The following is a 25,733-nucleotide window of genomic DNA, read 5'->3' on the forward strand; positions in this document are numbered from 1 at the left end:
TTTTGGCTGAGTTCTTAGGATCATTGTCCTGTTGGAAGGTGAACATTCGGCCCAGTCTTAGATCCTGAGTGCTCTGGACCAGGTTTTTATTAAGGATATCTCTGTATTTTAGTGTGTTCAGCTTTCCATCAACCCTGACCAGTCCCCTAGTCCCTGCCATTGACCCCCCATGATGATATCACCACAATGCTTCACCGTTGGGATGGTATTGTGCAGGTGATGAGCGGTACCAGGTTTCTTCCAGACATGATTCTTGGAATTGGGGCCAAATAATTAAATCTTCGTTTCATCAGGCAAGAGAATCTTGAGTCCTTTTGGTCCTTTTTTTATGTATCTTGCACAGAGGAGACTCTTTCCACTCTGCCGTAAAGCCCAGATTGATAGAGCGTTGCAGTGATGATTGCCATCCTGCATGTTTCTCCCATCTCAACACATGATCTCTGGAGCTCAACCAGAGTGACCATTGGGTTCTTGGTCACCTCTGTTACCAATACCCTTCTCCCCCGATTGCTCAGTTTGGCTGGGCAGCTAGCTCTAGGAAGAGTCCTGGTTGTTCCAAACTTCCATTTAAGAATTATGGAGGCCACTTTGGGAATCTTCAATGTAGCCAAAAAAAATTTGTAGCCTTCCCCAGATCTGTGCCTCGACACAATTCTGTCTCTGAGCTCTGCAGGCAGTTCCTTTTGACCTCATGGCTTGGGTTTTGCTCCAACATGCATTTTCAGCTGTGAGACCTTATATAGAGAGGTGTGAGTACCTTTGCATATCATGTCCAATTGATTGAATTTGCCACCGGTGGACTCCAATCAAACTGCAGAAACATCTCAAAGACGATCCAAAGAAATGGGATGCACCTGAGCTAAATTTCAAGTGTCATAGTAAAGGTTCTAAATACTTACGTCAATGTGATATTTCAGTTAAAAAATGTTGTGTGGTTGATATGGGACATTTTTTTTTAAAGCATTTTACCATAAGGCTGCAACATAACAAAATGTGAAAACACTTTCTGTCTCAATATTTTCTGTATGCACTGTACCTCAAATTGTATGGCTTGTTAAAGATTACTTTTCTAAGCCATTAGTGGCCATTTACATGGAAGGCATTTTTGTGTTCACCTGTTTTTCTATGCAGGTATGTGCTAGACAGACATGTCTGACCATTATTCAGTGTCTCACTGTTGTTGTTGTTTTTTCTGTCACAGAAAAGCCACATATTTTATTTATTTTTTTAATTGGTCTAAATGGTCCATTAGACTTGCAACAATAGACTGCCAGACAATGAACAGGCAAGTAAATCACAAAGACTTTAAGTGAAGGAGGGACCTAAGCCATATCTAGAGATCAGAATATTGCCTAAGCTATATTGTAGAGACCCTTGGGGTGGATTATTTTGACTTTGGCCAGTAAACTCTAGCAACCACTGAGAGTAGTTTAGCAACCCGATACGACTAACTAACTACACTAGCAACGTTCTGACGACCACCCACAAGAACAAGCATCCTGGTGGCAAGTTACACTGATGTTTTGGATAAATGTAACAATCTAGTTCTTAAAATATTATTACTGAAATATTGATTAATTATTTTAATTGCTTTACCAATGCTGAACTTGTAAGTCTGTTTATGTAGCCAAAAATCTATTTTTTTTTACTTCCACAATCAGCTATAGCTATTAAGAGTGCATGGATGTTTTCATTTGATGGTTGGATGGGCTGCAGAGGCCACTTCAGTTAAACTTGCATTTCAAGACCACAAACCCCCATCTCTCATGTTCTCTCTTTTCCTCTTTTCTGTGGCCTTCAAATAGTGCCATCTATAGCAAATGTCCCTCCTTGCAAATCTGCGTGCTTCAAACATTGTTACAGTTTAGTTATTGCCGAGTGGCCCTGACTGATAGTACCCCGCAATTTAATTTCCCAGGTATTAAAGAGACTTGCTGTTTTTTGGATTGGATGTACTCGTAGGTGGTATTTGTGGAGGAAAGCAAAAAAAGACATTTATGAGTTTATTTTATGTTTTTTAGTCTTAAGTGAGATAAACTGGATGTTTTCATACAGCAACACATTATTCTGCAACTTATGAATCACAGTATGAATCAAGATGCATTAGTATTCATAAAATATAGACGGTTGGGGTTTTTCATATTGAGGCTAGGGCGATTCTGATCTACATGTGCAAACAAGGGTTGGGTTGGAATGGTCGACTGATCGACTAGATATTTATTCTCTTATCCCATCTTTTTTGTTTAAACACATGTAGTTTTGAATGGCTCTGTTAGATAAAGGGAAGTTTACTTGCAGAGCCTGGGAAATGTTATGCCAATGCAGTGAGGTTTTTTTTTTTTTTTATTGTAATCTATGGATAACCATAAATTAGCTGTTCAGCATGTGAATATGTGGGTGTATGGATGGCTGGTTTCAGTTTCAGTAGAATAGGTGTGTAACGTATGATCCCACTCTGTGTGCGCTTTTCGTTGTCTGTTTTTGCCTTGCTGATTCCCCCTTGTTCACTGTATTCTGTAGCTTTTACTGCCCACATGCAGTGCCAGTGTTCTGAAACTGGCTCTAATTGGCTGGGTCTCTGGTTGGCACCGGTGCCCAGCGCTCACCCCGGCAGCTAATTGGCTCATCTGGCCGCCCCTTTCCTGCAAGCTCCGAGCAGTGTTGGATTGATGGATGGCAGCAGGTGTCAGGAAAGCTGCTTTCTGACAAAGCAGCTTGTGAAGTCAATTTACAGCCCAAAAGGCAACAGGGGGGTTTCTGCATGTAGCCGTACCTCTAGAGAGAGAAGGTATTTGAAAACACAGCTATTTTTAGACCTAATTTTAAATCTTGAAACTGACTTTCCCCACTTATATAAAACGAAAAAAAGGTGGCAGAGCTCCAGACAGACTGAAATAAATGGGATATAGTTGTTATGATCTGGGCTTCTCTTATCATCGCCCTAATCCCTGATTATTACACTTCATTACAAGCGTGGATTTCCAATTAAAGTTCGCCGGAGCATTGTGAGCTTTACAATGAATGAAGGTATATTTTTGACCTGGTACTGAGGTGAAGGTCGCTGAATTTGAAAAGAAAGAAATGAAGAACGAAGATAAAGTATAACATGTGGGCTTGGGAATGTATTACAAAGCTCTCTGGGATACTTGATTCTGATTGGTAAACTCTGAAACTCTCTGGTCAAATATTTTTGGGAAGATGCCCAAATGTGAGTACAGAGAGAGCAGCCATGTGGGAGTTACTGTCCTGCCACTGGTGGAATCTTTTAGCAGCATCTAAATTCTCACACCCACTTTCTGCGTGTGTTTAAGTTTTTGTCTCAAAATAACCTGCATTAAATTCTCAATGTTTTGTTCTATGTTATAATCCCCTGTTTAAACAAACAAAATATAAAAAAATGCTGTGGAGGTGGTATAACATTTAAATAGTTTTTTCACCAAAAATGCTTTTGTCGTTTACTCATCCTCATGTTGTTCCAAACTGTTTGAATTTCTTTCTTCTGTGGAGCAAAGGAGATGTCAGGCAGAATAGAGACACTGATCATTTCCATGAACTGGAAGTGAATGGGGATAAAGCTGAGCTCCAAAAAAGCCACACACACATTCACACATACACACACACACATGTTGGGTTTCCATGTTTTATGGGGACTTTCCATAGACATAATGGTTTTTATACTGTACAAACTTTTGTACAGTTTGTTATTTCCCCTACCCCTAAACCTAACCCTTACAGAAAAATTTCAGCTTTTGTACATTTTCAAAAAACATCGTTTAGTATGATTTATAAGCTGTGTTCCTCATGGGGACAAAATGTCCCCGCAATGTCAAACATTTCAGGTTTTACTATCTTATGGGGACATTTGTTCCCCACAAAGTGCTAAATACACACACACACACACACACATACATCATTAAAGTAGTCCATTTGACATGTGCATTATCTTCTTTATTGAATAGCCTCATGTTTGGGTGTTTAGAGAAAAACATTTGAACTTCACTATAAAGGAATCTGCATGGACAGAGTGAACATTTTATTGCAAATAAGAATGGAAGAGAGACCGGCTAGTGTCGACAGGAGTGTTCAAACAAAGCTCACCTTGAAACTGCCATGGACAAAAAAAAAAGTCGACTGGGAAATACCAAAGGCAGTTCTCTTTTACCCAGAACAACCCAGTGTACATACATATGTAAACCGCTTCATCTTGTTACAAAAGCTGTCTGACTGAGGTCATACACACTGTAGAAGTCATGTGGTCACCATCAGCAGAGTCCAAAGTCAACTGCATGTCTGAAGGGCAACCACAATTCTCTTTCTCTATCTCGTTCTCCTATCTTTCTATATATTACTACTCATACTCTTCTTTCTATCCCTACTTTTTATTCTCCTCTTCCTCCTCCCCTTTCCTCTTCCTTCTTTCTCTTCCATTTACTTATCTTTTTCCCTCTTTCTTGCCATCCTTCTCCTATATTCCTCCTTTTCCATCTCTTTGTCTTCCTTTTCCTGCTCCTTATCCTTCTCTTCGTTTCCTCTACCTTTTCCTCTTCCTTTCTTTCCTCTTTCTTTTCCTACTCCTTTTCTTCCTTTTTCTTCCCCTCTTCTTTCTCCCAATTTTTCTTCTTCCATTTTCCCTTCTTTCCACTCATTCTCTTCTCCTTTTTCCTCTCTCTCATCTGACTCCTTATCTTCCTTCTCCTTTTCCTTCTCTTCCTTTTTCTTCTCCTCTTCCTTCTCTTCCTTTTTCTTCTCCTCTTCTTTATCCCCCTTTTCCTTTTTCCACTCATTCTCTTTTTTCTTATTCTCTTCCTTCTCCTTTTCCTCTTCTTCCTCCTCTTCTGCCACCTTATCTTCCTTCTCTTCCGTTAACTCTTCCTTCTCTCTATTTACTCTCTTCCTTCTTCCTCTTTCCCCTCTTTGTTCTCCTTTTTCTCTTCCTTCTCTTTTTCTTTTTAATTTCCTTTTCCTCTTCCCTCTTTTTCCTTCTCTTTTCCTCTTCCTTCTATTTCTTAGCCTCTTGCTTCTACTCTTTCTCTTGTCTGCCTTTTCTTCTTATCTTCTTCCATCTCCTTCACCTAACTCTTCTCATTCTCCTTCTTTTCCTTTTCTCTCCTTTTCTTCCTTCTCATTCTCTTTCCTCTCCTCCTTGTTGTTCTCTTCCTTCTTTCTCTCCTCTTCTGTCTCCTCCTTTTACCTCTCCTTTCACCTCTTTTTTACTTTTTCCTCTACATTCTCCTCTTCCTCCTCCTTTTCCTCTTCATTCTCTTCTTCCTTGGTCTTCTCTTCCTCCTCCTCCTTTTTCTCTTTGTCTTTTTCTTTCTCTTAATTATGTATCTTGACTTTACCATGACCCTTTCCTATGTCCTACCCTCTGTCTTTGTCTTTCCCTTCCCTTATTTGCTCTCTCATTCCCATGAGGGAGAACTTTTTTCCAAAGGCAATTGTACAGCCTTTCAGGTCACTCAGTATGTCCTCTAGTTCAATATTAGAGAGAGAGAAACACTTTTTTGTTTTGTTCTGTTCTATTGTCTATGCATTCTCCTCTCTGTCTGTGGGGGTGTCTCTCTCCACTTTATTCGGATGTTCTTTTGCACTGGAAATAGATGACCCAGGCCTCCTTAGAGACCACTTTCCATGGACGTCACTGATGATTTGATTTCCCCATGGGTTTCCCCATATGGCTTTGGCAAAGATAACACAGGCTGAAAAGTGCTTTATCCATCAGTTAATACCTTAGGTTGCTGATCAGTCAATTAATCAAACAAACTGTGTGATCAGGTTGGGCATAACTGACCTGTAGACCGGCAGCTGCCCACCCTGAGGCCATGCACAATATATGGCAAAGGCCCTCAGTGAGATGCAGCCATCCAGCTGTCTCAATTGGATAATTAAATATTTGCTTTTTTGCAATTATATTTTATCTTGTGAAAGCAGGCATGTCTGGTTATATTTGGTGGTCTGATAACCCTAAGAAAAATGTCTGGCCAAACTGAAACAGAGGCACATGGAGTGAAGGTCAAATTGGAATTCACAGTATTCAAATGACAATATTCCAGGTCAAGAGACTAATTTTCATATATCTGTCCTTGAGCGTATGGAGTGACTTTGTCAATTCTTATAGATTGGATGGAGATACTTCTTGACAGGTGGAAAGAGGAGTGTGTGCTTGTGTGTGTGTTAGGGCACTGGATCGATCTCTGTGTCAGGGCAACAGGGCATCCATAAAGTGGGGGTCTAGATGTAGGGCAGCAAGGCTGATTGGTTAATCTTTGTATCTGGTCCCTTTAATAGTAAGGGACAAGCCTTTTTGGTTCACTGCTAATTTGATCTTTGCTCACAGAAAAAGAGGCTTGATCTCTGGGTAGGACACTTTCCCTGTAGAGGACATGTCCAATCCAACACAGAGGACCGTCAATTCCTGCCTACGCAAGAATGACCCCTGACCTTTGTTCACCATTTCTCTCAATTACACACTGACCCTTCCTGTCATAGCAGCACATACTCCTGGGTAATACACTGTGCTTACAGACAGCTTTAAGCAGGAGATGATCTCATTGGCGAAGAGTTGTCCATCTGTGTAGTTTAGAGGAAGACTTGGTCACCGATGGTTTGTGATGGGACCTCTGCTTGAAACCGTGAACATTTTTTAGTGAAGCTTTCCATCATATTTGCATAAATCAACCTTGTTAAAGGTAGGTTTATGTTTTTGCAGTATGGGTCTGCACTGAAAGTTTGTAGGGATATTAAGAATTATATTTTTTAGAAGCATCTCTCACAGCCATCTCTGCCTTTCGCAAGCTTACAGTGGGGAAATTCTTGAACAAAACAATAAATGTCCTTCATCTGCCACCATAGTACAGATTTCTTGCCTACAAGTCACCATCTGATTCATCCTCGATTTCAAGGACTCATCTGGGTAATTTCCTGTGTTCTCTGTACTTGCATTCTTGAGGATTGAAATCGAACTTCGGCAGTGGATGATAAAGTAGAACGAGTCCACGAGAACGTATGAACACATAAGAATGCACGTTGCCTCTACTGCCGAGATCAAATTCTCGGGTGAAATTTCTCTGGATTTGTACACTGCTATCCGGAAGTTTGTAATCACTGAGACATTTTTATTTTTAAAGCAGAGTTAAAGGAAAAGCAACTTCTGAAACTCCCACATAAGAAGAAAAGTATAGAATTGACAAAAGGGTAAACAATTAAAACAAAGTATTATGGATACAGAAATCTAAGTTTTAGTAGTTTAATTGCAAGGTCCCTTTGAAGTGCCCTTGTATTCTAAAATATAGTAAGTGCTACAGATGGAACGTCATCTGAACATCTTAAATTTACAGCTAGAAAGCCCAAGGTCTGCAAAGCTGTCATTGCTTCAAGGGAAGGCATCTTTGATGAATATAAAGTATGAAAAACATTTTATTTGAAATAGAATGTCTTTTGTTTTTCTTTCTCTCCTTTTCTCCCCAATTTGGCATGCCCAATTTCCAATGCGCTCTAAGTCCTCATGGTGGCATAGTTACTCACCTCAATCCAGGTGGCGGAGGACATTCTGCAAATCTTATCATGTGGCTCGAGCACGTTACCGTGGAGACATAATGCATGTGGAGGCTTCACGCTATTCTCCGTGGCATCCACGAACAACTCAAAACACACCCCACCGAGAGCGAGAACCACATTATAGCGACCACGAAGAGGTTACCCCATGTGACTCTAGCCTCCCTAGCAACCGGGCCAATTGGGTTGCTTTGGAGACCTGGCTGAAGTCACAGGTGTGGTAGTCAGCGTCTTTACTCGCTGGGCAACCCAGGCCGCCAAAAGTCATTTTTAGCATTTATGTCTTTTACGGTCATTTTTGATCAGCTAAATGCCACCTTGCTAAATAAATGTATTCATTTCTTTCTTTCAAAGACATCTTTTTCAAATGTTAAAATTTTTTAAAGGTAGTGTGCGTATTACAATTGCACTTATTATATCTGCTCACATCATTGGGTGTCTTTCCCTCCGAACCACAAATTTACACTCATTATTATTTTATTCCCACTCTTCTATTATTTTATTCCCACTCTTCAATCAACTACCAATTAGGTCTGAACAGGCTGGCTGTGACCTGACATTCGACCTGTGCCTGCTGGATGGCCGAGCTCCTGGCAGAGTGTTAGTTTGTCATGGCAACTGATTTTCTAGTGATGGATGTGAGGCCCAGTGTAGCGATGACCTTGTGCTGTTTGGTCAGCATAGGTCATGGTGAAAGAGACATATTTAAATCAAAGAGCTTTGATTTGTTATCATATGCATGGGTCTGCTGGGTCTCTGTGGGAAACACTTAGAGAAAGGCGAGTGTTTTTTATGCTCTATTAAGTATGTGTATATGTTCACTGCGGCTCTGCTGATCCCTTAGGGCCCCAGACTTTGACTAAAATGGTTGCAAATGTGACCAAAAATTAGTTCACAGCTGACCACTGGAATAAAAGATATGACATGCGGTCACCTGTGATCAACTTTTGATGAATTCCTACTTGTTTTGTTTATTGAAAATGTTCACCTTGTTGTGTTTATATTGTAATACATGATAAAAGTGTAAATTTTCTTTCATTTATCTGTTTGTGAGAACACCTGAGATATCAGGTCTGAGGCAGACATCTCAAAATATGTGTCCCTGCTCTATTTAAGGGCTTGTTCATAATTAGTGGCCTACCGATATATCACAGAGACCAATAAATCAGTCAAAATTTTTTATTTGTTAAATTATCGGAGTTGGCGATACGTTTTTGTGTGTGCCTGATTAGTTTCTCAAGCCACAAGGGCACCAAGAATTGCCTACTTAGATGTGAAGGAGCTGTGTGAGACACGGTAATGACCAATCACATTTCATTTTGTTCTTACATGCCATCGAGTTACATCAACGTTTTATTTAAACTGTCCTGGATATCAGAAAAAAAATATTTTTCACAACAGATGCGCAGAAACTCTTATGAACTCTTAGAATGTTTAAAGTGCTTGCATGTATCATTTTCTCTCTCTCTCTGTCTTTCTCTCTCTCAATTTTCAATTTCAAATACTTTATTAGCATGATTGCCAGACAATATTGCCAAAGCATTAATTCACAAAACATATAATGACAAGACAAATAATAATAATAAAACGGTAACAAATAACAAGAAAAATAGAATTCAAATAAGGTGCCAGGTATTTAATAGAATAAAATATAACTATAATAATCTCTCTCTCTTTCTCTTTAAACAGTTCTCTGTTAATATGAACGGTCTTGTCTGATGATATAAAGGCAAATATCAATACAACTTCTATCATATACAATCTGAAAATATGCAGAAATCGCGATTTAAAAAGTTTTAATTCACAAAACTTGAGCAAATCCAGCGCTTCTTCCAGCGTAGCGCTCGTATATCTTCCCCTGAAGTGTGCATTATGACTCACTGTGCGCGACGGTCCTTGACACTCCAAGCAGGCGATCCGATGTAAAATGAAAGCGTTTATTAGATCGCTAGACTCTGGATGCGCATCAACACGAGAGAGCAACTTCAAAGTAAAAGCGCATTATGTTCCTCTTTGTCTGGACCTCCCACAGTAAGAAAAAATATATTTTATAAGTCTGTAATTTGGCTACTAAAAACAGCCATTGAGCTCCTAAATGTTTCATTTTATGAGCCAATGGCTCCATAGAAATATTATTAGTCTGGATCCCTTTTTTGACCCAACTTAAGCTGCCTAAATATCATTGTACTTAAAGGGATAGTTCATCTACAAATTAAAATGTAGTCATTATTTACAGTACTTACCCTCAAGACTTGTGATTTTTGGGTTAGCTATCCCATTGAAAGACAAAAATCCTTTGGTTCAGATAGAAAATGACAAAACAGGGGACAGAGAATGATAGAGACAGCAGAATAAGGGACGTTTAAAATATCTCCCGTACTTCTCCTGACATAACATACTTTTAAATCTCTACTTTTCTCACATGCTCAAACTGCAGCTCTAGTCTAATTAAAAGCAAGACAGTCTTCCTCCTAAACGACCCATTTAATTTGACCATGGGGTCTGTTGCACTGATGCTGGAGTCATCCCACCGTGAGAGAGCGGAGATTGTGTAGGGGAGAGCCAATCTAAATTTGTATGCATTATATCTCTAACTTTATTCAGACTGACAGAGCTGGAGAAAGTGTGGACCAGCTGTTGTTTTGGGCCACTCCGTATTATCTTTAAGGAGATAAAGTATAAAATGATAAATTACATTGGGCATCTGTTTTTATTGCTCATCTCACAATAGCTTAGATTATTATCAACGTAATGTCATGGATTGCATCTGTTGCATACTGTCGATTACCATAGGAACTCATTTCTGCTTGTCCCTCAGTGTGTTTTTAAATAAATGACAAATGTGTTTACAGTAATAATTTTTGTTAAAGCAATTCTGGTTTGGTACATAGAGTTTAAAAATAACTTTTTATTCCTTAAAATAAGACAGTGGCGAATTTTATGGGGGTGTGAAAACTACGTGCCTATTGGTCAATGCTGCAAATTCGCTTTAAAGTTGAAACCCATTTGTAATTAGTGTTGGAAAAGTTCTTTGCCATTTCTATGGAACTCCATCATGCGATTTTTCCTGGCTGTGTGGATTCCCACTGAGATTTTTGCATTTCCCCCAAAAGATTTTTGCCATGTAAAGCTAAATGTGACCAAGCCTTAAGTCACACCATCAGAGTTTTTGTCTTGTTTGGTTAATGGTGGCCGAAAAAACGATCACAAACATAGTCTCTGTGATATTAAGGGTGTTTTGAGGGTTCCTATGAGGAGGAATTAAATCCTTGATCTTATGAAGTTACATAGTTAATTGTACTTCTGTATGAAAAGATATATACATTTCAGAACTCAAAACTTAATATTCAGTGATAAATACAATTATCATAAGTTGCAAAAATGCCTTATTATGAACTACTGACTTCATATGAATACATTAATACATAACAGCCCACGTTTACACTGCCTACATTTCACATCAATGACACCTACTTGGTATTCATAAATTTTGCCTGCCCAGTCACGGTGAAGTAAGAAGATAGAAATAGGATAGATACTATTATTCCCAAGTATTTGGGCTGCACAATTATGACATTTTGCCAATTAATTCCCTTGATATTGTAATTTGTGAATATAATTTATATTAAAATACTTAATTTGGGTTTAGCAACTGCATGGCATTTTTTTAGGTACACACTGGCTAATCTTGGCAGCATGAAACATTTTTTAATAAATTGTAAACCGAGGCAAGCAATGGTTACAATGCTCAAACCCTGCAAAAATAGAAGATTCAATGAAAAATTGTGATTGTATTCTATAATTTACACTTTTCGTAAATAGTTCATTGTGGCAGAAGTCCTATTAATACAACATCAGTAAAAAGTGGGAATGTCCATTGACCTTGACCTGTTTTGCTGCTAAATATATTTGATATAATATCCTATGCTTAAATGCTTGAAATTAGTTTTGTGCCTACCTAAACATTTCTTTACAAGAACTATCATTTGTATGAGGTGGCACTTCATATGAAGTAGATTGAGAGAATATCAAGAGTGTGCAGAGCTGTATTCTGGTTAAAGGGTGGCTACTTTTGAACAGCCTTAAATATAAGATTGTAGGGATGGGAATCGGGTCCAATACAGTGCTCATGTGCTTCTGCTCGTAAAAATGCTCCAATACTGGAAACTGATACCATCTGATGTAGGAATGTCATTCTGCAAGCATTCAGTGAACAAATGAAAATCTTGTTACGTCCTAGTGAGATTATTTAACCATAAAAGCTGCGATTTTATGAGATAGATCAGTGCGCTTCAAATGTTAGAGTTTGTGAATGTGTGAGGCTGATGGTTTAATGATCACTTTGAGTCACGTAGTGATCTGCTTTTCAGGATTGAGAAACTACCATCGTAACAACACAGGAACACATCAAAATAAAAGCTCCACCTAAATAAAAGCTCAATTTAAAGTGTAATATTCACTGTTATACTACTACTACTAATACTAATACTAATAATAATACACCAATAGTAATATTGATTAAATATAATCTTTCATCAGTGATGCTCTTATGGTACTTTATTTACATTTACATTTATGTATTTGGCAGACACTTTTATCCAAAGCGATTTACAGTGCACTTATTACAGGGACAATACCCCAGAAGAACCTGGAGTTAAGTGCAATGCTCAAGGACACAATGGTGGGGATTGAAATCGGCAACCTTCTGTTTACAAGGGCTGTGCTTTAGCCCAGTGGTTCTCAACCTTTTTGACTCCAAGGCCAAGATAGTTTCTCTTTATGTTTGCGAGGTTGATGGGACATCACTAGTTTGTTTTAAAATGATTTGTAGAAGAGCAGGATTGCAGCTTGCTTTGGCTCTCTCTTTCTCCCTCCAGCCACATGTCCCAAGAGGTGTGACTTCTTGTATGATAAAGCACTCTCATTGTCTTTCCTCTCATCCTCTTCTTGTCTTGTTTTCCCTGTTTGTGGTTTCACTTTCATTTCTCCATCTCCCATCCCACTCCCTGTTCTTCATTAGAGGGATAATAGCGAGCGATTGGTCATGTAACTCTGGGCCTTTGTTAGCAGTGTTATGTGATTAGATGACCTGCAGGAGAATGAATGAGTTTGGTGTGATGGAAATAATTCTGACAGCCTGTGTGACTGAAAGGCGGAGGGTTGCCATATGCCCCCTATGATGCACTGAATGAGAGGGAAATTCCCAGCGCGCACATCGGTGGCAGAACCTCTTTGTTCTGTAATTGCTCATTGGATACGCTTTCACAGGGTTTACCTACTGGTCTGTGAATGCAGCTGCTCTGTGTGTGTGTTTCATGTGGAAGGTCAATGGCAGTAGCTGTATTTCTTTCCATTGAAAGTTGAAATGTCTATTTGACTGATTACCCACAATGCTTCTCGCCCACACACAGGCCTTGATGAATGTCATCTCTAAGAATGTGTATGTGTGTGTGTGTGTGGGTGGTTTACGTGGAATTTTGTTTAGGTTACAAACTGGTATTATGTGGGGATACACCGATCCGATACCTGGATACCAGCTTTTAGACGGATTGGGTATCGGTCCGACGAGCCCTATCCAAATCTGATACTGTGTTAGTCGTCTGTTACTGTCAATTTTAAAAAATAACAGAAAAGAACCAGAAAAACACCATTAAAGCTCCAGCGCTTCAGTGAACGGTGCTGCTCTGTTTACACACACACACTTGCAGCTATTTTTAGCCTTCACGCGGTGTGCAATATTTGAGTGCTACTCAAGAACAGCATCTCAGATGTAGGTGCTCAATAGTTCGGTTCACTTATTATATGCATTTAGAACGGCACCGGATGTGCATTTTACCAGAATTTGAATAAGAAGTGAATTAAACTACTGTGAACTTGCCTACAAACAGACACACTTAAAAGTGCATGATTGAGATATATTACTATTATAATAAATTCTTATTTGTTTACAAATTATAATATTTAAGTTGAATGGGTTCTAATAAAATAAATGTGAATGAAAAGGGAGCTGATATCTTTACAACTAAATTGAACAAAAAAGAGATCCAGATACAAGTTGAAAAACTTTGCAAAAAAAAAAAAGAACTGCTTCTTTTCTATTGATGACTTATACTGGAATTACTGAATTTTGCTGCTACATAATCCAGTATACTAGTTAATAATAAAGTGTTTCTTAATAAGCTATACATTTATATTGAAATAATGTGTAGTTAGAGGTTTGCATTTCTTACATATTAAAGAGTACTCCCAATTAGTTCCACACAATAATGTAAAGATATTCTAAACTGATTATGCAAAAAAACAAAACAAGTGTAGTGTCAGGATCGGCTGATACTAAGATTTCCGGAAGAGAAAAAGTGGTATTGGTGCATCCCTAGTATTGTGCTATAAATGTGGTTTATGAGGACATTTCTAGTGTCCCCCATAATTCAAATCGCATTAAAAACAAAAACCTTCTAAATGATGTCTTTTTTGAAAATGTAAAAAAAAGAGGTTTAGGGGTAGGGTTAGGGGATAGAATATATAGTTCATACAATATAAAAATCATTATGTCTTTGGAGAGTTCTCATAAGGATAGCCGCACCAACGTGTGTGTGTGTGTGTGTGTGTTTGTGAATTTTGGAGGTAACCATTTACTAGTAATCATCATTCATTATTACATTACTACAGAGTGTCTAGTCTAGTTTCAGGAGAAAAATTCCCATACATTAGTTTTTTAATAGGGTAATTAATTTGAAATGATAACTGATAAACATTTATTGTAGGTACTCGACCAAATTGGAAAAAAAACTTTAAAAAATAAAGTCGGCACACCCCTGCTCTAGAAAATAGATAATTTATTGTATTCCAACCATGGTAAAGTTTTGAGCGACCCTGCTCTCCACCACTTGTTCTTTTACAATGATGATTCCTACTATAGCTTTTATTTGTGATGTGTTTCATGCTAACTGCATCTATTGCCAACATTTAAGAAACGATCATTTTTAAAAACTTTGCGATTTTTATTTGTAGTGTGATAAATAGTATCATCTCATATTGCAGCTGCTCCGTGTGTGCCGCCCCCACCTGCTAGGGGGTGCCAATTCCTCACGCAGTGCTGACTGAAGAGGTCAATGCAGACTATATTTTATAATGCAGCCTAAATATTGCATGTTCTACATTATGTGGGCTATTATTATTTCAATATGTTTTTACAAAATGTGTGGTCTTCCAAAAATGTATGTCAATTTTTATCACATTCATAACGCATCTAAACTCGAAAAAACTTCTGTAGTCTGAAAATGTTCTGATGTCTAAACTCTGTCTGCAGGGGATTATGATTATACATACAAATGTGTCGATATACTGGGAATGAGTACTTTATATGTAAAACAGCTGTGCAGTGGCCGCCCACTCACATGACTCTTGCTGTGAATGATGCAACTGAGTTGGTCTCACTACACTCTTAAACTTCTTAAATATATGTATATATCTGAATATTTTGCAATAAAAAATATAGATTGTTTCTGCACCAAAATGTAGTATTTTTGTCCTGTTTTGCTTGAATGACACTTGGATTGTTGAAGAGATCTGCTGTTACTTTTTTTAAGCCTATGATTTTGGCATTGTAGATGATAAAATGGGAAAATCCCATAGACCTTGACTGTAATTTTTTTTTTAATAATAATAAATTGGTGATTTTTTACCTTTCCTATTATGTAAAGATCAGACAGTTGGGTGGGGTGAGAGTGTGTGCAAGAGAAAATGAAAAAGTTTAATTTTCTTTGGGATTATTAACAATTTTCTGTGACCTAGAATGGTAAATGTACCTGAGGGTTTATATGAGTCAGTGAGAAGTTCATGACCAGAGTTAAGCTGCGATGGGGATCACTCTGCTCTGATTAGATTTAGATTAGATCAGATTTTCAGGTTTTTGATTTTTTTTGATGAGATTTTTTTTGTTTTGATGAGATCTTTCTTACTTTTCAACAGTGTTTGATAAAACTGAGCTGAGTGAGTGGTCTCTCTGCCTGGCCTTGACTACAGCAACACCCTGCTGTTTCACACTGCAGTGTGTGTGTGTGTGTGTGTGTGTGTGTGTGTGTGTTGTGTGTGTCCTTTGAATACTGAGTAGAATTATAAGAACTTAAATCAGTTCTCTCTCTCTCTCTCTCTCTCTCTCTCTCTCTCTCTCTCTCCTTTATTCTCTGCTCCCTTACTCCAGCAGATGGAGAGAAAGGTAAGGTATAAAAGAGGATTGATTTATACATCCCTTGTACATCCCATATCTGTTTCCTGCTCATCTACTGTAGTGCATTCTTCCTCCTTTGCTTCCTGCTACAGTGCATGCCTAATTAGACTACACCTCTCTCTCCCTCTCCTGTTGAAATGCTTTTTAATCACAATTATCTTTGACTCCGCTTTCATAATTATTTGTGCCACATTATTACTTATCTTAATGGTAAGTTGGATTTATCTTTTCTCTAAATATAAAATAGTTGAACATGACACATAATGCTTTTGTGCGCACAAGGGGTGCAGCTTCTGCTTCCGCTGTTGCCATTGTCATGACACTCAGCATGCCCCTGTTGTTTTCTGTTGGCTGTGCATGAGAATCAGGACTTAAACAGTTACATCATTTTTGCAGTGTAAAGGCAGATGCGTATAGATACAATTCAGTATGCAAATAAAGCAAGAGAGAATTCATATGCAGGTCATTGGGATATTTTCACACTGTCACAAAGCAGGATTAAGCATCTAGCTAGATAAATTTAAACTTAGGTGGTTTTCACACTGGGCACATTTGCTGCAGTCTGAATCCGAGCGCAACTGTTCCTGGCACCCCCTGCAGCATTGGTCTGGTTTCAGACTCATGTATGATTCTGTCGAACCCCGGTGCTTTTACGTCATCAACTTGGGTCATCACAAATGTGCATGCTATATTTGTCTATTTGTTATTAATTTTGTGTCATTATGCACACCAGAGTGAATGACACTTGTGCCTCTGTGCTTCTCATGTTATAATTCAGCAGTTTTGTACATGTCCCGGGGAAGAAGACTATAGCTGATGCTCACAAACAATCTTTTTTGAGGACACAACTGGGTCAACGCTCACTCACTCACACATATGAAAGGCACCTCACCTTTTCTGTGCCACAACGTTTCCCTTCCACTCATGATGCACGTGTGTATTTGTTTTTGTGCAACTGATGTCATCATGCTTAAATCGGCAAGTCATTTTACTTCCCGAACAAGTGCGGACCAGAGTACAGGTTGCTTTCTCACTCATGCGAACCGCGCCACAGTCCCAGTGCAACTGAACTCAGACCGCCTCCTACAGTGCGCTAAACGATCCGCATGACAGTTTTCACATTACCGACTTTTCATGCGAACCGTGCTCTGTTTTGGACTAAACTGCCAGTGTGAAAGCCCCCTTAGTTTAAGTGAACTCCGAATTTGCGGTACCAGTAAAGTGGATAGGCTTTCATCTGGATTCCTAGTAGGGCTGGGCGATAAAACAATATCAATATTGGGAGTGGCTTTGTGCGGATTTCTTCCACGTCAGTGGAAGCGCAGCCTCAGACTGAATGAAGTTGCTATTGCCCCCGCTACGTAGGTCACCACAGGTATATATATATATTTTTACATTAAAATTATTTTAATATTTCTTTACATACAGATATATAAAGTATGGGCTCATAGAAGCCCTTGTGACTGAGGAATGATACTGTATGGGGGTTCAAGGGTATCTCCAGAGAGAAACTTTTGAAAATGTAAAAGTCTGAATGGACCATTTTTCTATTTTCATTAAAGTGAGAAAGACTAGGCTACAAACTAGTAATTGTTTTGTCTTTCATCCTTGTCAGAGATGATGAAATCTGAATAATTTAACAAAATTAGAACAGAAATCTGTTTGTTTATTAGTAAAAGCTTGGAACATGCTGATTAATAGAACTACATTTAGAAAGAAAAAACTTTATGGTCTAAAGGCGCTCTGGAAACACGCACCTCATGTGGGAAAAAGAGGAAGCGGGTGCGGACTGGGACAGGGCATCTGTGAAGCGTGTTTCAGTGCTAGAGAAAAATATTCAAGAATACAGTGCAGAAAGATCAGATATGATGTAACCGGCGCTGTTGTTTTGTCGCGCTGCTCACTAGAGATGATAAGAGGGCGTAACCGTCATCATGTTGTCTTGCAGTCAAAATGGAATCAATTTGGGGTCCGGAACGCGGTGACCTGCGTAGCGGGGGCAATAGCAACTTCATACATTCTGAGGCTACGTTTCCACTTGACGCGGAAGAAATCCGCACAAAGCCACTCCCAACGCTAGGGAACTGCTTGCCCTGCTCTGCTGTCAATTTTACAAAACACCTCGCGAGCTTGACGCTCTGCTTCCATAGTAAGGAATTGAAAGCGCTCGCACACATTCGCTCAACATGCACCAGTGGAAACGATAAGAAAGCCAAACTGCTAGCGTTTTTAGCAACACGCATGTCTAGATGTCGATATATGTATGTGTGTGTATATATATATATATATATATATATATATATATATATATATATTATACTTTGCAAGCACTATAATTAGAATGGGTAAACATCGTGTAAACATGGCTGTTAGTATATCTCTGTGCATGTAACATAATAATAATAACTAGTGAGGGTCACTTCCAGTAGCTGAAGGTCAAGAATGACAGTGGAGTAGAGGAAGGTACGATAGGAAAGAGAATCATGAATGCAACCATAACGATTCTCTATTTATCCACTGCTGATGTTATCACTATCCCCCTGCATCCATACACCTTACCAAAGCCTCTTACACAGAGATGTTCCAGTGAGGGCTCATAGATGAACCCTGTCATGAACTGATGCCCTTGGAATAATTAGAGGTTTATGTCATCTCTCTCATCACTTTTTGTTTATATCTACTAGGGATGTGCACAAGTACATATTTTCAAAATTGACCCGTTTACAGCACAATTAGCCCTTTATGCTGGTTTTGTTTTCACATGACACTGATTGGATGTGTTTAAAAGGAGATGTTCATATTAGATGCATTCCTGCTTTAAAAAAGCAGATAGATCAGGGGTTGGCAACCTTTTTGACATGGAGTGCCATTTTTTTTTTATTTTCCTGGTCAATGACTGTGCTGAAAAAAATGTGTATGTTTGAATCCACATGTGAAAATGTTTCTATTTTGCATGTCTCAAATGTAATCATTTATTTTTCATTAAAAATGATATGATCAGCATAACAGTTTGAGTGAAATTGTTTAGCAAAACCCCTGCATGTGAATTTTCACAGAGCATCAGGTGAAAGTGCTTTAATGAAATAAAACCTGTCCTTTTGTACAATATGAGTTAACAAAGTTAATGTCACAAATTTGCTTATTTTATTACTGATCACGAAATTGTGTGGAATCTTAAATATTTATTATATTTTGTCATTGTTATAATATAATCACTAAATCGCAAGCAGCAGCGAGAGAGGAGCAGGCGATTTTAGTTATATGACGTATTTCGCACCTGCATTCCGATCTACAGCTTGATGTAATCCTTCCTCATGATCATGCAGCGTGTTTTCATCAGCTGAATGGGAGGCTAAACACTATTAAAATGTGATTGTTCACGCTGCTCGTGCAAGCCATTCATGCATCACAAGCTGATGAACTATTAACTCTTTTCAGTGAATTGCACCTGCTAAATCCTAAAACTTTATTTCCAGGTTTAATTTATATTTTGAATAGACTTGAAATGATTTTGAACTCCACGATGTGGGTTTATGTTATGAATTTTCTAACTCTGGTTGTGTTCTCTCCACAGGCTAGACAGCTGGAGGAGAGAGACAAAGAGCTCAGGAAGCAGGATGCCTTCTATAGAGAGCAAGTGGCAAAGCTGAAGGAAAGGGTATGGCCTATACATTTGCAGCAACATTATTGTGTTTATATCCAGGAACTGTGGATAAACACTAAAACACTGTATTACCACTAACATGATACGATAACCATAATGCTCTACAGTAACTCACTAATGTCAGATCAGCCTGCCATATGGAGACAAAATGTGAGATGGTCTTTCCTGCACTATAGAGGCAGAGAGTGAGATATACAGTTGTGTGCCTCAGAGGTAAGACAGGCTGTGAGGAAAGCTGTCCTGATCTGTAATGTGGCTATGAGCCCCCTCGCCAGGCTCGCTCTCATTTGTTTTGTCCTCATACTGACACTCTCCTGCAGCTCATGGTTTAGATATACCTCTGTGCCTTTGGGAATGGAAGGGGTCCAATTCCCCTCACCTCAAACCCTTCGTCCTCAGACATAGACACACAGGGGTTCCAGAATGGAGTGTAAAAATAGTGTTTAAATCTCTTGTGATGACTGATTTAAAGGGGATCTTTTGAATGTTGTGTCTATAGGTGTTTGGACAGTTGAGTCCTATGCAAGCATGTCTCTTTCTTTTTTTTCTTTTTTTTTTACAGTTCTTTTCACCCATAGTTCACCTACTTCAGCTTTTGAGCACAATGCAAACAGATATAAATGCATGATAGGTCTCTGAGTCTTATATTCTAGCGGTTTGCACCTCTGCTTCGACATACAGTTACAGTATGATGTCCCACCCTTCTTAACATTATTACCTATCCTCTTTCCACTTGTCTATGAATGTGGTCTAACACATAATAGGTTGAAACAAACCAATAGAGAGCCTGCATTTAAAGCTGAATTATGTAACTTCAGTTTTAAAATACTTTCTTCTATCCCAGCTTTATATGCAGAGACAACTATAAGTAAGCCATCCATCTGTATTTACACTGACCAAACCCTAGCCAATTTAGAAAAATATGTTGTATGTGATTTGGCCCACTATTATATGTGGTTCTAAATCAGATAAACAATTTAATATATAGTCATAAACACGTGTATCTAGTTTTTTTTTGCCATTAATATCAACTATAACAATGTGATTCTCTTTGCTTTAAGCCTTGGTATAATCTTGGTTCATGCTAATATCACGTACATTTTTACACTAGCAGTTATGTACATTAACATTAGTTAATGCAATATGAACTCACACTAAACAATAGAACTTTGACAAATTAACATTAGCTAAATTTATAAATGTGGGAAAAAAAATCATTGTTCGTTCATGATAATAATGCATATTCATGTTAATGAATAGAAGCTTACTGTAAAGTTATAACCAATGTATCCATTCGACAGCATGCCCATATATGCGGTACATAGACATTACTATTGGTTAAAGATGACATGGAATATTCCTTTTAATCTCTGTTTAGTCAGAGATTAGATTTAGTCTGTGACCATGAAACTAGCTGATCTTGCTCTTTACAGATAGCTTTAGCTCAGTCTTCACAAGGACAGCTCTCACGTCATTCCAGGTCTGCATGCAAAGGCGTGCGTTATTGATCACTCCCAGCTTCATAAATCACTTATCGAGTTCTGATCTATACTCCCAGCACTGTCAACATACAGTAAACACACACACACCTAAATCCCACTAAGAGAGATTTGTGATTCAGGATTTGTTGGTTAGATATCATTAATAATAAATGTCATGGGTTTTACACAGGGCAGTGACTTAGAAAGAAAGAGGACCATCACATTTAAGATGACAGTGATCTTTGTTCATTGTCAGGAGGAGTTATTTTGTGGAAGTATGTGCTTTTTAAAAAAAAAAATATATAACTTGTGTTTTGCAGTATGATGTAATGAGATTATACGTTATTAATGTAATAAACTTCACTCATTGTTTTTGTGAATAAATTCAAAGTTTTTTTTGCAGTACCATCGCAAATCATTCTAGAAACCATTGATTCTGAATATACTACAATATTATATTTTTTCAACTGGTTTCTCTCTCCTTGTCCCAATATTTTACTCCGCTTTTTCCCCGGCCTTTAGCCTGTAACAGTACCAATAACGAAACGAGAGAAAGAAAGAATGAGAGATACAGAGTGAATAAAGCGTTGATATATATTACATGTCTCTTTCAATTGAGGTTGCTCGTTTATCAGTGGCCTGCATCTGGCAGCCCATCACAGCTCTGAGACGGCGGCTGCCACCTCCAGCCTACTTACTGTTGTGGCCACTCAAATTGCCTTTGAAACAATATCTATATTTAGAAACTGTATGTATATATTCACGCATCACATTTTCACTCAATACTTGCTCTGTAAAACAATCTCATATTTCTGAGAGCTCTACATATTTTCTTTCTCATTTTTATATTTCTGCTCAACTGCATTATTAGTTTTACCTCTTTTCCGCAATGCTCTGTGAACACAGTGGAGAGCTGTAATCTTAACTGAGGCTCTGAGGTGTAGAAGTGTGCTGCTAATACAGTGTGTTTTAAGCCTGATCAATGGAATTTAAATGACCTTAAGGGCACTTGACTGCAGTGGCTTTGACTGTATATGTTTGCCTGCTCATAAAAGGAAGTCTTAATCTTTTTCCTTTCTTAAACACTTGTTTATTTTTCTCACCCTCAAAGTCTGGCGTGAAAATTAGAGATTACCTTGATTACATACCGTGCCAACAAGTTCTTAAATTTAAGTGCGGAGTGACCAAACTTCCAAAGTGCATTATACCTGCCTCTTAATGTTTTGAAATATGCCAAGAGACTCTGTTAACTTCACATTCCCTAAACGAGTTTCTTAACGATACCATTAATAATTATTTTATAACTTTATAAAAAGTACCCACCCCCAATAATTTGTCCTAACTATAGAGTGAGCCAAAACGATATGATCACCTGCCTGATATGCTGTTGGTCCTCCGCATGCTACCAAAACAGCGGCGACCCGCTGAGACATGGACTCTACAATACCCCCGAAGGTTTCCTGTGGTATCTGGCACCAAGACATTAGCAGAAGATCCTTTGAGCCCTGTAAGCTGTGAGGTGGAGCCGCTGTGGATCGGACTTGTTGGTCCAGAACATCCCATAGATGCTCAATTGGATTGAGATCTGGGAAATTTGGAGACCTGTGCAACACCTTGAACTCTTCAACATGTTCTTCAAACCATTCACAGACAGTGTGTGCAGTGTGGCAGGGTGCATTATCCTGCTGAAAGAGGCCACTTCCATCAGGTAATACCATTGCTATGAAGGGGTGTACCTGGTGTGCAACAATGTTTAGGCAGGTGGCACATGTCAAATTGATGTCCACATTAATGGCCGGACCAAATTTTCCCAGCAGAATATTGCATCACACTCCCTTCACCTGCTTGTCATCTTCCCACAGTGTATCCTGGTGCCATAATTTCTCCAGGTAAACGCTGCACATGTTCACAGCCATCCACGTGATGTAAAAGACTCATCGTACCAGGCGACCTTCTTCCACTGCTCCAAGGTCCAGTTCTGATGCTCATGTGGCCATTGTAGGCGCTTTCGACGTGGTCAGGGGTCATCATGGGCACTCTGACAGTAAACTAGGTAGCCCCATACGCAGCAGTGTCCGATGCACTGTGTGTTGTGACACATTCCTCCCTTAACCATCATTACAAATTTCTGTGACTTGTGCCACAATAGACCTTCTGTCGGTTCAGACCAGATTGGATAGCCTTCGATAAACCCTCAGCCACTTTCGGTAGCTACTCACCACTGCTGACTGGGAGCACCCCACAAGCCTTTCCATTTCAAAGATGCTCTGACCCAGTCATCTGGCCATAACAATTTGGTCCTTGTCGAAGTTGCTCAGGTCTTTACTCCTGCCCATTTCTCCTTCATTCAACACATTGATTATGAGAACTGTTTGTTCATACCTAATCTACCCAGACCTTGACATGTGGCCTTGTTAGGAAATGATCAACGTTATTCGCTTCACCTGTGAGTAGTCATTATATTTTGGCATATCGGTGTATACTGAAAATACTAAACAAAAGCAATACTATGTTTACATACTTTAATGGGTATTATTTTTAATAAAGAAAATATGTGTATCTTGAAATACATGTTATATGTGTGCAACAAGTGAAGTCAATCTTTTTATATAGCACAAACAAAAAAAACTGTTGCCCAAAAGTGCTGTACGTTTCAAAGCTAAGCATTAAAAGTAAAGAGTACATATAAAAGAACCAATTAAAGAGAGAAAGATAATGATATTTGAATTAATTTATAATAATAATTTCAAACAGCAAAAATTGCTGTCATTAAACAAGCAAGGACGACACAAAGATGTATTGTCAATTTATTGTCTTTTTGTTTCTCTCATTACATTCATTTCAACTTGCAAGCTTGCACAGCTCATCTAAAACATAATATACTGTCAGGCAAAAGCCGTCAAAGTAATTTAATGTTCTGTCCCCATTTGCAAGTATGTAGACGTTTAAAAGCTGTTAACGGAAACAAACATCTTGAAAATCATTTAGGTCAAATTTGTATTTTTTTATTGGAACTGGTTCTGATTAATAACGGGTTCTTAGTTCCCATCACTTACAGGTAATAGGTAGCGCTGTAAAACTTCAGTTCCCCTCATCCAAAGGTCTGAACCTTAGCTTGATATGTTTGCTCTCCATTCTCCATTTTACTCTCCATATGTTTGCTTTGATACAAACGCAACATTCAGAGGCTGTTACCTGGCAACACCATATGAGTTAGTCATAGTAAATCTTTTCATAGTTCTAGTGTTTTATAGTGATTGTTATTTTATGTTAATAGCTTTGCTCTGCATGTTAAAATCTCTTTCTGTACCATGCGTTCACTGACAGCATTGTTAAGTGATAAGTGTGTGCTGTTTTATTTAAGATCAGTGTGTGGTCATTATATCTTCCTCCCTGTAGACAAGACACTGGGTAGGGACCGAGTCTGTCTCTGCACAGGGGCTCGTTAATTAAATTAGCAGAGTTCTATCTAGACGCACAGTTTGAGTTCTATGTTCACATTTGTGTCCTATTGTTTTTAGTTACAAACAGTTATATGTGTAAATCATTTGAATAATTCAGCAAAAAAAAAAGAAAATTCTGTTATTAACACCCACATGTTGTTCCAAAGCCATATGATTTTATTTCTTTCATCACACACAGAAGTTTAGCAGAATGTTCATTTTCCATACAGTGAAAGCATGCTTTGACCACAGACTCTCAAACTCCAAAAAGGACTTTAAAAACATTATAAAAGTAGTCCGTATGACTTGTGCACTATATACCAAGTCTTCTAAAGCTTTACGGTAGCCTTGTTTGTTGAACTGCTTTTTTGTCCATTTGGAGCTTGACAGCTCTTTGTCATTATTTGTTTTTGATATTTGATAATATTTCAATTTGTTTTGAAATATTCTGTGGAAAAGAGCTATTAATAGCACACTTTCAAAACTTGTCTTAACTTGTCTTATGCTTATACTGTATCGGATCACTGTTTGATAAGTTGTAAAATGTTACAAACATGTCACTCGTTGTCTAAATATATTTTCCATACAAGCACTGAACGTCTAGTCAGGTTTCACATTCTGACGTTTAGTGACAGCATTGTCTGTGTACGTTTGCTTGTATGTGAGTCTGTTTTGTTTCACAGTCTTATGCAGTGAGGGAAAAATGTAAGGACTGACTACACAAACCGCTGTTCTTCTCCCCTTTTCTGTTTGCAGTCGCCAGCTTTGATTTGTTAAAGCTCTGTCTCACGTCTCCACCCCTGCACTGCAGAGCCAACATGGCCGCTGTGCTGTTGAGCCATAATGGCTGTCACAATGGGGTTTCCCCTCACATCCTCTCTGGTCTGTGAGAGATAACACAACCTGCTGATTACTGCACCACTGCTTAAATATCTAATTAAAAAGCTTGGGAGATTTCGTTTGAACATGGGGTTGTTTTGTTGAAAAACACCATCGTTATCCACTGCCAGTCACAGAAGTAGATTTTTAGGTAGGTCCTTGATTAGTCTATGATGCCTGCTATGTGTGCTAGATTAAATATATTTCTATTTCAAGCTACCTGTAAACAGAAGGTGAGAGCGGAGTTTCAAACAGTCTCACAGCTGCTGTGTGGAACTTTATTAACAGAGAAGGCAAACATCAATATTATTTTTGATCATATTTAATATTATTCCTCCCAAAATACCACAAGTTTTTTGGCTTATTGAGGAGAGAGGGATGCTTTTACTTTTAAGCAATCAGACTTGATTACCAATGTTTGCTCCAGGGACAATGAAACGGGGAAAAAATCCCATAGACTTACATTAATAGAGGGGTCCCTG

The 25,733-nt window shown here is 38.5% G+C and overlaps 1 protein-coding gene across 4 annotated transcripts in view; it reads left to right on the forward strand.

Annotated features, from left to right (window-relative positions):
• Window positions 1-25,733, forward strand: part of chchd3a (coiled-coil-helix-coiled-coil-helix domain containing 3a) — a 96,881-nt gene that overhangs the window by 42,940 nt on the left and 28,208 nt on the right. For 2 of the 4 annotated variants that reach the window (XM_052119116.1, XM_052119119.1), the window contains exons 5-6: window positions 15,758-15,772; window positions 19,359-19,442. In XM_052119116.1, the coding sequence (XP_051975076.1) occupies window positions 15,758-15,772; window positions 19,359-19,442 (99 nt within the window). The remainder of the gene's footprint in view (window positions 1-15,757; window positions 15,773-19,358; window positions 19,443-25,733) is intronic. The other 2 variants (XM_052119118.1, XM_052119120.1) reach the window with 1 other exon arrangement.

Source organism: Xyrauchen texanus, chromosome 45 (assembly GCF_025860055.1).
Source record: "Xyrauchen texanus isolate HMW12.3.18 chromosome 45, RBS_HiC_50CHRs, whole genome shotgun sequence".
NCBI lineage: Eukaryota > Metazoa > Chordata > Actinopteri > Cypriniformes > Catostomidae > Xyrauchen > Xyrauchen texanus.